Genomic DNA, 13,807 nt, shown 5'->3' on the forward strand with positions numbered 1-13,807 from the left:
TCATGTAGACATGCCCAAAGTATGTGGTGGGAACCCCTGCCTCTGAGTTTGCATCCCTGGGTCATCTGATAAACAGGCCACAGTATAATCAAGTTATTGGATATTAACTATCCAGTAATATCCAAATTATTGGATGATAAGGCAAGCAGCTCCAGTGGCTCTAACGTTTTGGCCAGAAAATTCTTTACAATTTGTGTGCAACAAACATAAATTTCCTTCAATTTTATTGTCATCTCAATTTTGCTTTCTTTCCATCATATTCAATTTCCTAGCAATTCTGAGAGTTTTCCCTTTAAAGTATTAATAAATGATTTAAAGTTTATTTAAAGTATATTATTTAAAATTTGCTATTGTTTAAGTTTGGAATACCAGCTGTAATCTTTGCCAAGAAATACCACACCATGCAAAGCACTCCCTCTTATACTCTGTGCACAAGCTCTGCCTAGCACTCAAGTGACAGGCAGAACAGTAAACAATTATGAAATGCTGTAGGCATTTAAAGCCTTCTGCAGTTTCTTCTGACACTGGATACATTTTCTTCGTAGATAGGTTAGCAGAGTTGTTTCTGGGTCCACATCTTTTTCCACCACCTGCAAGAAGGGAAAGGTACTGTTACACAGAATGCTTTACAACACAGACATGTTAGTTGGAAAGAGAAAGCCTTTCTGCAACTTCTTTTCCAAAGCAGGGAGCAGAACCACTGATTAACTTCCCTTACTAGGTTCAGCAGTGTTGGTCGCGTATCCAGACACAACATTTCCTTGAATTTATTGTGACAGAGAAAAGTATATGTGTTACATACCTCAGAGCTTTTCAGCCATGGCACACAGGCAAATCTTGAAAAATGCTTCATCAAAAATTGCAAACAGAATTAGCAGTGAGCAGAGAGAGAAAGAACAGTGGTTTGCACTTGAGTTTTGAATTCCTGACATCTCCCCAAATTGCATCTCATCTTTATTGACCATGCATAACTAACCTCTGTCCCCTCTCCTTCTTACTATTAGAAGACACAAAGAAAATGAGCAGATAAACGGAATGACAGAAACAGCATCAGTAATAGACATTGCAGAGAAAAAAAAAACAACAGTGGAAGCCCTAACATGACCAATACAGGTGCTGCAGGACAGACAGCAAGTACCAATCATCCTGAAGTTTCTCTTTCTTCCCTGCTAACATAAAATCAATCAATATTACATTAGTAGCCATCCTAAACGTAGGAATGTGAAATTCCAGCCAAGGAGAAATTTTCTCTGCACATTTTGAGTCAGCTCCTTCCTATTAGTGAACAACATTATTAGCGGTTATCTATTAGACATAAAATTAGATTTGACTTCAACCTCTGCCTGATGGTCAGAAACCAAAGTTCTGCCCTTGCCTCCAAATGGCAGCAGAGCTTGTCTTCCCCTTTTTCTGTTATTAATAGAATGTCAAGAAACTTTTCCAAATGCACTGCGTGCCAGAACATAATCATGTGTTCTTGGCTCTTACATTGTGCAAGTTCTAAGTACGATAGTTACAGTTTATTTAAATTAATCACTCCCAGTTTGAAGGGCAAATTGAAACAGAGGTCATTTGTGTAAGCCTTTTTTCTTACTGATAAGAAACCTTCACAACCTCTGTACTGCTTCAATTTTATGCCTTTGACATGTGACAAGGTTATTCTAAAACGACAAGGTTCACACCTCCTATTTGAGTCCATGTTTTTAGAACCATCCGATAAAGTTGCTGCTACAAAACGCAACTGGTCATTTTTTATGCATCTCGTTCCTGCATTGGGGATAATCTACAAGGAAACAGAGTTCATTCTTCTAGTTTGGGGATGTCTTATTGTAAATCATGCAGCACTCATATTCTATTCATAAGCTATTCATCAGAGCAGAGTGCTCCTGTTCCCTCACCTTCTGGATGCATAGAAACAAGTAAAAGCATACACTGGCACACTCATGACCAGTTGGTTCAGAGTAAGCACATATATCTCTCTGTGGTAGTTTTGTAAATAGACATGAGCAGATAATTCCAAAAATGCCTATGACCACAAGTGTCCTGTGGACAAAAGGCCTTTCACGGCCATTTCACATGCAAAGACCCTTTCCCAGCAACTCGTACCCTCACTGTCAAGCTGAGTTTCTTCCTCAGGGCTGTGCCAATGGCCATTGCAAACCCTTCCGAAGCAGCTTCCAAGATAGCCAGGCACAGACAAAAAGCTTCAGAATAGTTTTCCAGATGGTTAAATACTATTGAGATTTTTCTATGCTTAGATCAAAGAAAATGTCTCAGGAAGTTTTCTTGAAAGAATCCAAGAAGCACTGCATTATGGACTGAAACCAAGCAATTAAAAGTTTGGCCCAATGGCTGCTTTTCAGGAGGTTAAGGAATAAAACGCAGGCCTCAACCTTCATTCAGCAAAGCATTTAGCCACTCAGCTCTACACACTTTTAGTGAAGTACTTAAGCATGTATTAAGTCCCAAAGTCAAACCTTTGCTCAACTTCATCATAAGTGGCTCTCACTGTGCAGTAGAACTTGTCCTTAACAATCCGCACTCTTATCCTGTTCAAACCAATAGCCCAGGATTCCTACTTCAGTCACTTCAAAACTACTCCACTGTAACTATGTATCTGCTGGCAGACAGAGACTTGGGATCAGGCGGAGATAAGGGGTAAGAGTTTGGAGGACATTCTGGATTAAACCAAACCTCACATGTCAGAGAGCAAGGAGTCGTTTCTTTGCACTCAGATTCCTGGTGGGGGGATGCTTGTTTATGAGTCTCTCTTGCTGGCCACAGAGTAAAAACTTTTTACTATTCCTGCCTTTTGTTCATTGCCATTGATGCTGGTTTTGTCCTCCAACATGTCATTCCTCCGGTGGTTTGTTACAGTCACCTGCTGTGATTTGTTCTTAAAATATTTTAAAACCCTGTGGGTGGGGATAACATCTTCTCTTGTCTGATGCCCAGAACAATATGATTCACAGCTCAATATCTTACCCATCAAAACAATTCTTGCTCACCTCCCCCAGTGTTCTTGTACAGAAGGAAACAGAACTATATCCATTGCCTTCAGTGGGAGTAGGATCAGCCTACCTAGATACTGTAATTAAAGAAATATTTCCTTTTTGCTCAGTTACTGGTTTTTACGTTTGGGGTTTTTTTTTAAACCAAATGTCATATTGCCAGATACATCAGATTGATGGCTACATTTTGACAGATTCAAAACTGTGGATTTTTCTGCATGTGGTAGCTTAAATATTAATCAAATGCAGAAAGAAACTTTGTTGGAAATGTTAGGATGGCACTGACAATCAAATGACTCTCAACAAAATTGCTTTGTACTGCCGTGTTTGTACTACACATTTATTTGTCTACTGATTCTAGGAATCTTAAATACTCAGATCATCTCAGCAGGGAGCCCAACCTGGCCCTACAGTTCTTCAAGCTTTAAGTCCTCCACAGAACAAATTCCTAAGCAGTACTCTGTACTCTTAGAGCCTGTGGGCTGGTCCAGAGAGGTGTTGAGCTCACTTCCCCATGATTTCACATACAAAACTTGGATCTCAACGAATATTTTTTTGCTGTCTTTACCTGCCTTTCACTAACTCAGATAACTTTGCCTTTAAAACATAAAGCATCTTATTTAAATTAGTATTCCCAGAAAGTTAAAGAAAGGATTTTTCCATTTAAAAGAACAGTAGTTGAGCAAGATAAATAGAGGAACAAAAAGGAAAGAAAATAGAAACTTTCCTGGTTTACCAAACAACATGCTAAGCTTTCCATCAGCTAGCATCTTTAAATGAGAAACAGATGCTTTTCTGAATGACAAGCTCCCATTCAGTCACTAGTCCCTAGTCACTCAATTAGTTGCAAGAAGAGAAGGTGAAAGGTTTTAGCCAGACTGCTATGCAGCAAGTCAGACTAGTCAACAGCAAAGGTCCCCTAGGACCTTAAAGTCTGTGAATGTGTATTCCTAAAGTCAGTGAGAGATTTCAAATTCATTTACTAGGGAAAAGGATTAGAACACAGATGAACAAACTGAATATAACCACACAATGTAAATCTGCTATTGGTCATGAGAACATTTTGTTCTGCTTTAAACCAGCACACTGAAAACTTGTAATTCACTGTTTATGTAGGACCCAGAGGGTCCCAAAGCTCAAAAAAAATACTGTATTTTGGTTGGTCCCATTTGCAATCAAACATCCACAGGCTTTGGAAGAGGTCTAATGTGGCTTCCAGCATAGACCCCCTCTTAACATTCAGGATAGAAATAGAAACATTGACTCCACGTGTTTGAACTAAAATTACGTGCTACATATGCATGAGACAGACTTGTCAGCTATGGACAACGAAATTGCCACTATTAGCTTTAAATTGTGTGTGTTGTTTTCCATTCTAGTCTAGGCAGACTATCAAGCTAACTTTGTGCTAGCTGTGTGCCAAACTTTATGCCCAGTGAAGTAAACAGGGGCTTAAAATAAACAATCCTGAATGTGAAGTATGCTCAGCTGTTCTGAGGAGACTTTTTCTTAACAACATTGCAGACTGGGCTAATGCAAGAGAGAAGTATTTGCTGCCATGAAAGTCCCCATCTTATCAATCACCTCTTATCACACGGTTTTGTACTATGACAAAATATCAGCAGCCCATTAGCAATGTCAAGCTGTCACGAATTCACACAGCAGTAACTTTTCCCACTGGCCATGCTATCACATTCTTTGCAGCTAATCAACTGAAATATTTAGTCAGGTCTCCAGATGGATGGAGCCATATCCTAACATGCTACCTGCTGTTTCAGCAGCATTGCCCAGGCACTTCCCACCACCCCTTCCATCATGTAACTGCTCATGTGCAGAAATGTCCCAACAAACTCCACATTTGTTGCCACAGATTGGATTGCCCCATGAGTCCAATTATCACTCTTAAACCTGCATTTGGTGGGGGTGTAACTCAAGCCACTTTGGCAGCACACCCAAAAAGGGAATAGAAAAAAAAATATCACTGGAGGGTCTGGGTAGAGCACAATCCAGGAAGCCCTCTCCTCTCTGATCAAGTCGAACCTGCTCCTTTGCTAGCACTGCTGGTTCCATGAGCCAGCAGGGAAGAATGCCAAGACAGCCTTGACACGTGGAATGAGTTGGTACCATTGGTAGTATTAATCGTTCCTTGGTGTGGGGGGTTTTTTAGCCAACAACTGCCAAGATCACACTGTGATAAACACCTTTACACATGCACAAGCACAAGGTCAGCTGTGAGATGTGGCTTTTGTAAACAGGAACTGCAGTTCCATAAAAATTGCTGAAATGCACCAAAGGCAATGCCATTCACAGCATGTTTGTTAGCTCTAGGACATAGCAAGAACAGACAGCAGATACAAAAGGAACTGGTTGTCTTCTGCTGCTAGCCTTCAGGGTCTAGGCTGCGCTTTCTCCCCTTCTCCGCCTCACCCTACATGCATAAAAGAGTCCCACAGAGCCAGTTCTGTGCAGCTTAGTCTCTTCTCTTTTGCTTTGACTAATACACATTTTCATATGTTAGCCAAGAGTCTCCTCCAGGAGAAAGGGCTTTTCTACCAATTTACACAGAGCACCAACCAATGCTGAAGCACCAGTTGTAAACATGTATAGGAATTTGTTTATAAACTCTTCATACCTACCATGAGTGGCATATTGGTTTTGAACCTTAGCTGGTCTGGCACCAGAACTACAATTCTCTTTCATTAGAGCATACCAGAAAAAGAAAACAAGACAGTACACTAGGCCTGTATCAGGGTCTTGATTGCCCAACACGTTTGGGGCAACCTCCTACTGCAAGACTCAAAAAGCTCCCAGTTCACCCTCTAAAAATTGGAGTTCACTAAGGGATCTGAAGTCACTAAAACCTTCACAGATCAAGAAGACAAGTTAATGGTATACCACCTGTGCCCATCATAGCAGAAAATTCATCAGATTAAATTCACAGATCATCCTGTGCCACTGCTTCATGATCTCTATTACCAGACTCAACTAGCTAGTCATGATTAACTTGGAGCTTCAAGTTTTCACCTCCCTCTAGAGACAATGAATGCCTGATATGTCAATTAATGTTGACATACGAACCATAACTGATCTGTGTGAGCAAAGCTTCAGTTGTCATCCTTCTTTAAAAAACCTCAGAACCAGGGCTGGGTTCCACATCGGTATTAGATTCAAGAGAGCTCTTTTACTAACTTATCCATCCTAGATAAACTTCATTCTTCACCTAACTATTGATACTTAGATAAAACAAAACTTTGATATCAAATGCTCTAGTACCTTGGAAAGTTCAAATTCCAATCCAGTTTGGGATCCAAACTCGTAACTAAAGCACCCTAATTGTAGCAACAATCTTATCCACATTTACACTTGATTAAATTAGCACGAAAGATCAACAAAAGCAAAATTGATAGTAATCCTGTGCCAGTCTGTAGGGCAGGGCACAGAGCTTTTTAACTAAAAATATTGTGCGATCCCTCAAGGAATTAAAAAAATAATTCTCTAGCCCAAACTTAGGGCTGCATGTGATTTACCTCTAAGCAGCACACAGGGAAGGTCCACAAACTCTCGGCTCCACAGTACACAGTGGATATGCAAACCTCTCCCCTCCCAAGTTTCCCAGCTGGACGCTGCTTTGGCACAAGTTTCCCTGCCCAAGTACCTAAGCAAGGGGAAAGTGGTGGGGCAAGATTAGTGTTGAGCTGAGCTCAGAAATAGAACTAACTTGGTACTCGTCGTTCAAAAAAAGAGGCAGCCTTGACTTGTTAAAAGCTTTTGTTGCAATGCTAGCCAGGGGAAGTCCAAACTGAGAAAGAGGGCTCTGGAACAAACTGTTCATAGGTGTCCAGCATGTGCAAGGACCACCCCAGCCTCCTGTGAGGCACAGTCACTTCTTAGGTAATTGTCAGCAATGGATCTAGGAAACAGTATCAGCTAATAGGCTTTGATTTTAAAGAGTTTTCTAGCTTCTTAAATGGAAATGGAATTAACATTTTACTTAAATCCCTTTTAAAAATCAAATGTCAGAATTACTTACTGAACATATGAATTATATATGGATGCTTACATTTGAGTTATATTTTCCAGATCTGTTGTAATTACTGAAACTATTTCTAGTAGAAATGCCTGTATAAAATCAGTGCACCTTTACTTAAGAGTAGTTACCTCAGAATTGCAGTAAATTATTGCCAACAAATCTAAAATGTAAAAGGAACATTATATAGTTGTGTTACTCTTTGAATAATTCACAAGGTAAAGTCAAAGAAGAGAAAAAGCCACTTAGCAAAGCAATAAATAGTCCTCACAATTTAATATTTAAAAGTCATGGCAATTGTGCTGGTATTAGAAAACTTCAGAGGAGAAAAAAGATGACTAGAAAAATAAGTAATCAAGCCACAATCCAGGAGCAAGCTGGACAGAAAGCTGGAATCTTCCTTACCTTTTTACCATTCACAAAGAAAACAAGTTCATCCCCTGTCTTGTTTGGAGCCATCCTGCACACCTTCTAAAATTCACTCAAATAGGGCCACAGATAACCCTTCTGAGAGCAGCCCTATACCCCACAGCGAAGTGAGCACCAGTGATACGACAAGTAATACGAGTCTGCCTCAAAAATGTTTGACTTTATTTCTACATCAGTGCCCTGTGAAACCCCATATTATATAAGAGCCAACGAAGAGGCGTGCCAGCTGCGTTTGGTTGGTGCTTCTGCAGCAGTAATGACAGAAAAGGAGCTGGAACGAGCAGAGTGACCCGCCCCCTTTTATATAGCAATAGATCACAATTCAGCTGCATTCCCTTTAGATTATACTGCCAGGCTTGGGGCACTCGGAGTGTGCCACTGCAACGGCTGCCAGGAATTCACAGTATTTTGCAATACAACGCAAACTCGGGGGGGTGGGGGTGGGGGGGTTCTCCCAGCTATCCCTCACCGAATATTGACAAGAAAAATCTGTTTCCCTTGCTCTGTGCATAGCCATCCACCTGGCATTCACCACACAGAGGTCTCTAACGAGAGCACCTGCTTATTTAAAAACTCCTCGATACATGCACATCAGCTAGTAGACTGACTGCAAGATTATTTCACTATCTTTCCTTACAGTTTTAAAGCTATAGTACCCTCCACCTGCAAGGACATAATTTAAACAGATATGTATTTGTTCAGATAAAAGCAGTTCTAGAGAACTGATGCTCTCATCCAGCACCTCAAAAGAGGTGCTGGGCTAAGACCATAATGTTTTAACTAGGCTCTTAAAGCATTTAAGCTTACCTTTTTTGGCCTAATCCTCACATGCCAGATCTTAGGCACATGTTGCCAGTGAAACACAGAGGAAAGCAAATTCTTTGAAGAATTTTTTGTCTTCCATTTCCTTGCTGGTGTTTTTTTCTGGTTTCTCCATTACACAACTGTACATTTTGCATTGTTTAGGTCTTCACGGTTTTTCTTCCAAAGTTGTCACAGAATTGTCCCTAGATATGATGTGTTTGTTTCATGAACAAGATATCAAAACCCCTAGTTCCAGTTTAAAATTGCTCCACAAAACAACACGATTCCAAAGTCTCGTGGAAGTTTCCTACCAGTGGATGTAATCCTGTCTGCTCCATTCTGATTTTTGTGACTTTGCTTTCCTTCTTCAGCATACTAGGCTTATTCGTTTCACTTAGTTTTTTTGGTTTTCTTAAAATCCCTGGGAAAGCGCTACATCAAAGTCTACCTCCCAGGAATCTCTCTGAACAATTCACAAAACAACAAACCTAATTAAATTACCATTTTCAGAAACAGTCTTTCCTTCAGTATTTTGGAAATATGTCAGAGTGAATACAATACATACATTATTTTCACCATCTTTTATCTTCTGACTCATGTATTATATTGCCTGGTCCATCCCCTAAAAAAGTTATTTTATAACAAGTGTCAAACATTGTCTCAGCACTGCTTTACAGGCATTCAGTTTGCTGAAAGTATAGTTCACAGCAAACTTGTGCTTAACACCAGCTGCCTTAATCTATGTTTGCAGTAAAGTTGTGTGTAGCTGAACCAGTGCTGACACCTATTGTCTGGCACCTCCCACTTTGTAATACAAGAGTGTTAGAAAAAAGACACTTTTCTCCAAGAAATCTTCAGCTCTGTTGCTTTATATCTCTGTGCAAATTTACACAAGCAGTACCCTCATGTAGCAAGCATCAATCTCAAAATTAGTGTACACAAGCTCAGTACTCATAAATGGTTTTGTAATATTTTAAATAACAATTATTACTCATAACCACAGGTAACATGTTACAGCAATCTTAAAGCAACTAGCCATTACAGCATTAACACCAAAACCAAACATGCTTCGTTTCCTAATCTGTGTTTTCCATAATGCATGATGTTCTTAGGTTTAAAGAACACTTGTAATCATGTCACCTCTTTTTTAAGGAATCCCATGTGCAAATTTTTGCCTAGCCTTCGTGATAACCTTATAGCTAAACTATCCCTTTCTACTAAACCAGTAAACAGCATCTTATGATATTCCATCATAATGTTTATTTTTGACCCATCAACCTACTGTATACATAATATAAAGATAAATACATCCATGATAGTGATCTCTATATGTAGGTTACACAGTAACATACAACTTCAGACCTCATCTCAACAGTGTCACTACCAAATTTATTCATTCTCTCACCACCCTGATGGGATTGTCTATTACTATATCTATTTCACAGGCAGAGAACCAAGACACTTAGAACAGGAATTTTCCAAATCCTCTAAACTCTGGAGCATGAGAGCTTGTGCTATTGAAGTCTCTTAACCATTGTTGGAAACCGCACCCCAAACAGAACAGAGGATTGCCAGAAATGACAGAGAAGAAAGTGAAAAAAAACCAAACCACCCAACCCTCAGTAAACTTCTGTAACATAAGAACATCTCCATTAGCATAGAACTCCCTTGAGCAAGCTAAAATTAAAAACTTTTGTCAATCAAACACAAATTGGTTGAGACAAAGTATTCTGACTTACCGGTCAGTTAAAGTCTAGCAGGTTTCCCGTTTTAGAAATCATCCCTTTACCCCATCATAACTCAGAAATGGTTATGTTTTAGAAGTTCAGAATTCTCTGCAGTCTCACTCACTTATTAAAGAGCTCAGAAAGCCATTTAATATTAGTCAAGAACAAAAAAAATTTAAAAAAATAAAAAATAGAAAAAGCAGCTGGCTTTTCTCATTCTGACTGGTTAATCCTGCAGACCTGGCTGTTACAATCATAATGGTAATCTGTTCTGCAGGTGATCATATGCCTAGGTCAATAAATTCAGTGACATTTACAGAAACACCTTTCCTGCCTAAGGAGTTTACCACCAGAGTTAGGTAAATGCACGAAAGTACAATAACAAACCAATGCCGGAGGTAATACAGGAAAAGGTTTAAAACAAACAAAGGTGAGAACGCTCGTTGCTTTGTTCTCATGTTCCACATGTGGGACATGGGAGGGAAGAAAGTACAGGCAGCTCTGAAGAGGAATCCATGGAGGGATTTATGAGGAGCAGTTTGGTAAAGCAGATACTAAATAAAACAAAGTCCCAAGTCAGTGCTTTAATGCAGTATTCCATGTATCAAGCTTCCAGTATTTTCACATTAACTTTGTGTGCCTGCCACCCCTCTCTAGTAGCTGGACCACTACTATAAATTCATGAAGTATCCACTGTTGCTAAAACCTGTGGACAGCTTCTTTCAGCTAAAGTGGAAACAACTTGTTTGCCTTAGATCTGGAGATCCCTCTTCAGCTGGCACAGATATCCTTGCTGGGAGCATGTACTGGCACTCTTTTCGGGGATCTCAAGAGGTCTCCACCTGCTGAAAGCAGGGTCAGCTATGAAGGCATACCAGGTTAGTTAGGGCTTTACACACCGTATCTTACTTCTTAAAGATTCCTTTTCAGAACATTAACTATTGGTGGTTGTGTTGCTTTGTTGTAAGTGTTGTCAGTATAAGTTAAAAAATAATCACACAGTAGTGATTACAGACTGTGAACGTGAAGGCAGATGGTGTTGCCTGAGGATGTCTGTTCTTCTCCTTGGCATCACCTATTGACCACTGGTGAAGTACATGCTCCTGAAATAAGTGGACTTTTTATCTGACTGGATAGGGACATTCATACTTTATTGGCAAAATCTCCCAAAAGATCTCAAAGAAATGGAATCTTTTCAGGATCCTAATACAGGCAATAAACTTATTACTTTGCAATAACAACAACAACAAAATTTCCATAAAATTGCCATATGAGTATGAAAGTAAGGTATTGCTTATTTTTTCAGAGGCATTTCTCAGAGTTGAAAAAAAAAATCATAGGTTTCATGCACTTTCTTATGAGATGTCTAAATTCCTTTCTGGCTACAGATGAAGGTTTGAAAAAGATCATGGTCACAAATCAAATATAAATTGGATCTCCTCATTGAGGCTTGCAAGTGGATACTAGCTCATTATTCATGAATCACTAATCATTCAGTGTTCAGCTTATAATTGTATAAATATTGTCTAATTGTATGGATTCATTTCATGAATTATGATCTCCTCACCTGCATTTGAAGATGGGTGGAGTTTAATTATAGCTCTTTTTCTAGTCCTACCACCTCTGACAGCAAGAAGAAATGAACTAAGTTAGTTAATTCCACCTTCTGTTAAGTACTGCTTGTCACTAGTCTTCAGAGCAATTAGCAAAGCAAGACTTTTTGTTTCAGTTCATTTGCAGTTTTTCCTTTCATTACCTAGTTCCAGTGTACCAAAGGATGTTTCAGATATCTGACCTCAAAAGCAATTTCTTTTCAAGCAGGCTTTTTAATATGTGTTCCTCAGCATTGTCTTCAGCAGCTTCTAACTTGACACCTATCAGTTGTCTTTTACTTGCTTCCAGGATATCATGAGAGAAAATTCAGACACATGTCCTGACAATCTAACTCAATAAAATCAGCAAGGTATTTTAATCTTTTTTTCTTGGCCTTTCTTTCTGTTCATCTGCTGAGATTCTAGCAGTATCTTTTGTATTTAGTCATTATAACTGTCCCAGGGTGCACCAGAAGGAAGCAAAGTCCCCTTGCAGAGACTGGCTACTGTCTTTGTCACAGGTGGAAGTATTGTCTCCAGTGGGTGTTTCAAGGAGGAAAGGGGAGGGGGGCAGCTGCAACCATCATGTAGAGCTCTTCCTTCTTCTGAGCAGCTGCTAAAGCACCTGGCATCAAATAATACTCTGATATTCCAAGATCCCTGAGCAGGCAAGTAGGAGCTTCTGGGCCAGTCTAAATAAGTAAAAGCTAGTTCCCACACCTAGCTTGCATAGCACATGGCTAGTTTTCCAGTGCTCCTCTTCACAGAAGGTAGTCCCTGCACAGAGCTCTGCCTCACTTGTTTTCTTCTGCCCCTGTGAAGGTATGGATGAATTTTGCTCAGGAGATCATTAAATCTCATTTTCTTTTGTCTATACACTAGATGCAGTGAAGCATATGGGTCTTTGTCAAAACTCTGATACCAGCCATATGATGTGAATTTCTATTTAATATACTGTCCTAAACCTGCCTGGGCATCTGCACAAGTCCTCTGGCTGCCCTGGGTATCTCACTGCTAATCACTTTCTCATTTTAGAATGCAGTATTTTGGTGGACAGTTTGTTCAAAAGACAAGAAATCCTCCACAGCTGCTTCTGCTAAGAAAAAAGTCCTCCTGAATCAACCTAACATTTGACTGTTCTGTCTAGGAAGGATTTGTAGGCCAAAAGCTTGTGAGCATTCTCCAACTATTTAAGTTTGTCTAAGAAAAAGACTGCCTCTCTTCACAGATCCTGCCAAAACAGAGACCTGTACATCATAGTACCTTGTACTGTGATTTCCTTCTAGTCCCAACTTAATGGTAGAAGTTGTCAAAAGTAGACTTAAAAGTAAAAAAAAAAAAAAAAAGTAGAGAAAAAAAAAGTAGACTTGACAAGTCTGGCAAATCAGTCCCCCAGAGAATTTCAGAAGAGCTTTGTTGTTGGTATAATGCAGGACAGCAGATGCCATCATCATCATTGAAACAGGCTAGTTGTCTCAAATTACAGCCATCACGGTCAGCTTGTATCCCCCAGACTGTCTTGATTTCTCTTCAAAACAAACTTATTCAAAGTAATTTGCCACTAAGTAATAGTAACAGACAAACATTGGGCAGGAAAGAAGCCCCACTAGAAAATCATGGACAGTGCTGGCTCAAGAGCAATTGCTATAAACTCAGCATGAATCATTTAAGGTGAAAATTAGAAAAGCCATAAACATTATAGCAGTAATGTTGAAGAACACCCTTCCAAAAGAAGCAGTGCATGAAAGAAAGATTGACTGCTTTCAAAATTAACCTTGAACAGCCTACAAACTGGGTAATATGCTATGCATATATTACAGAAGTTGAAACTTAAATTACTTCAGGTCCTGTGTCTCCCCTACAATCCTACCTCATGTCCAAAAGACAGATTTTAAGTCATGTTCCTGATAACCTACAGTCTCAACCTGAAAAAAAAAAAGGCTTCATACTCCCAAAGTTATTTTATTAAGACTAGACAGGGAAGAAAGCTGACTGTACATAGAAAGCCTGGAATGATGTACATCTTAAAAATGTCTCTGAATCCCTGACTACTCAGAAGAGAGATTCTTAATTACCTGGATTATTTTCAAACATAAATACCTTATAGTCAGACTCGCTGCTTTCAGTGATAGACTTTATACCCCCAAGTATGGACATTTAAAGGCACAGAACAGAAATCTTACACCTTCATCATTCCTTAAGCTTTTCAATTCATGA

At 39.5% G+C, this 13,807-nt stretch overlaps 1 protein-coding gene across 1 annotated transcript in view; it reads right to left on the reverse strand.

The window, feature by feature from the left end:
* XDH (xanthine dehydrogenase) overlaps positions 1-7,659 on the reverse strand; it is a 53,712-nt gene extending 46,053 nt beyond the window's left edge. Inside the window, exons 1-2 of the mRNA XM_069800003.1 lie at positions 7,444-7,659; positions 533-590 (exon numbers count right to left, since the gene is read on the reverse strand). Of these exons, the coding sequence (XP_069656104.1) occupies positions 533-590; positions 7,444-7,497 (112 nt within the window). The 5' untranslated portion in view covers positions 7,498-7,659. The remainder of the gene's footprint in view (positions 1-532; positions 591-7,443) is intronic.
* Positions 7,660-13,807: the final 6,148 nt, after the last annotated feature.

Source organism: Haliaeetus albicilla, chromosome 13 (genome assembly GCF_947461875.1).
Source record: "Haliaeetus albicilla chromosome 13, bHalAlb1.1, whole genome shotgun sequence".
In the NCBI taxonomy this organism is placed as follows: domain Eukaryota; kingdom Metazoa; phylum Chordata; class Aves; order Accipitriformes; family Accipitridae; genus Haliaeetus; species Haliaeetus albicilla.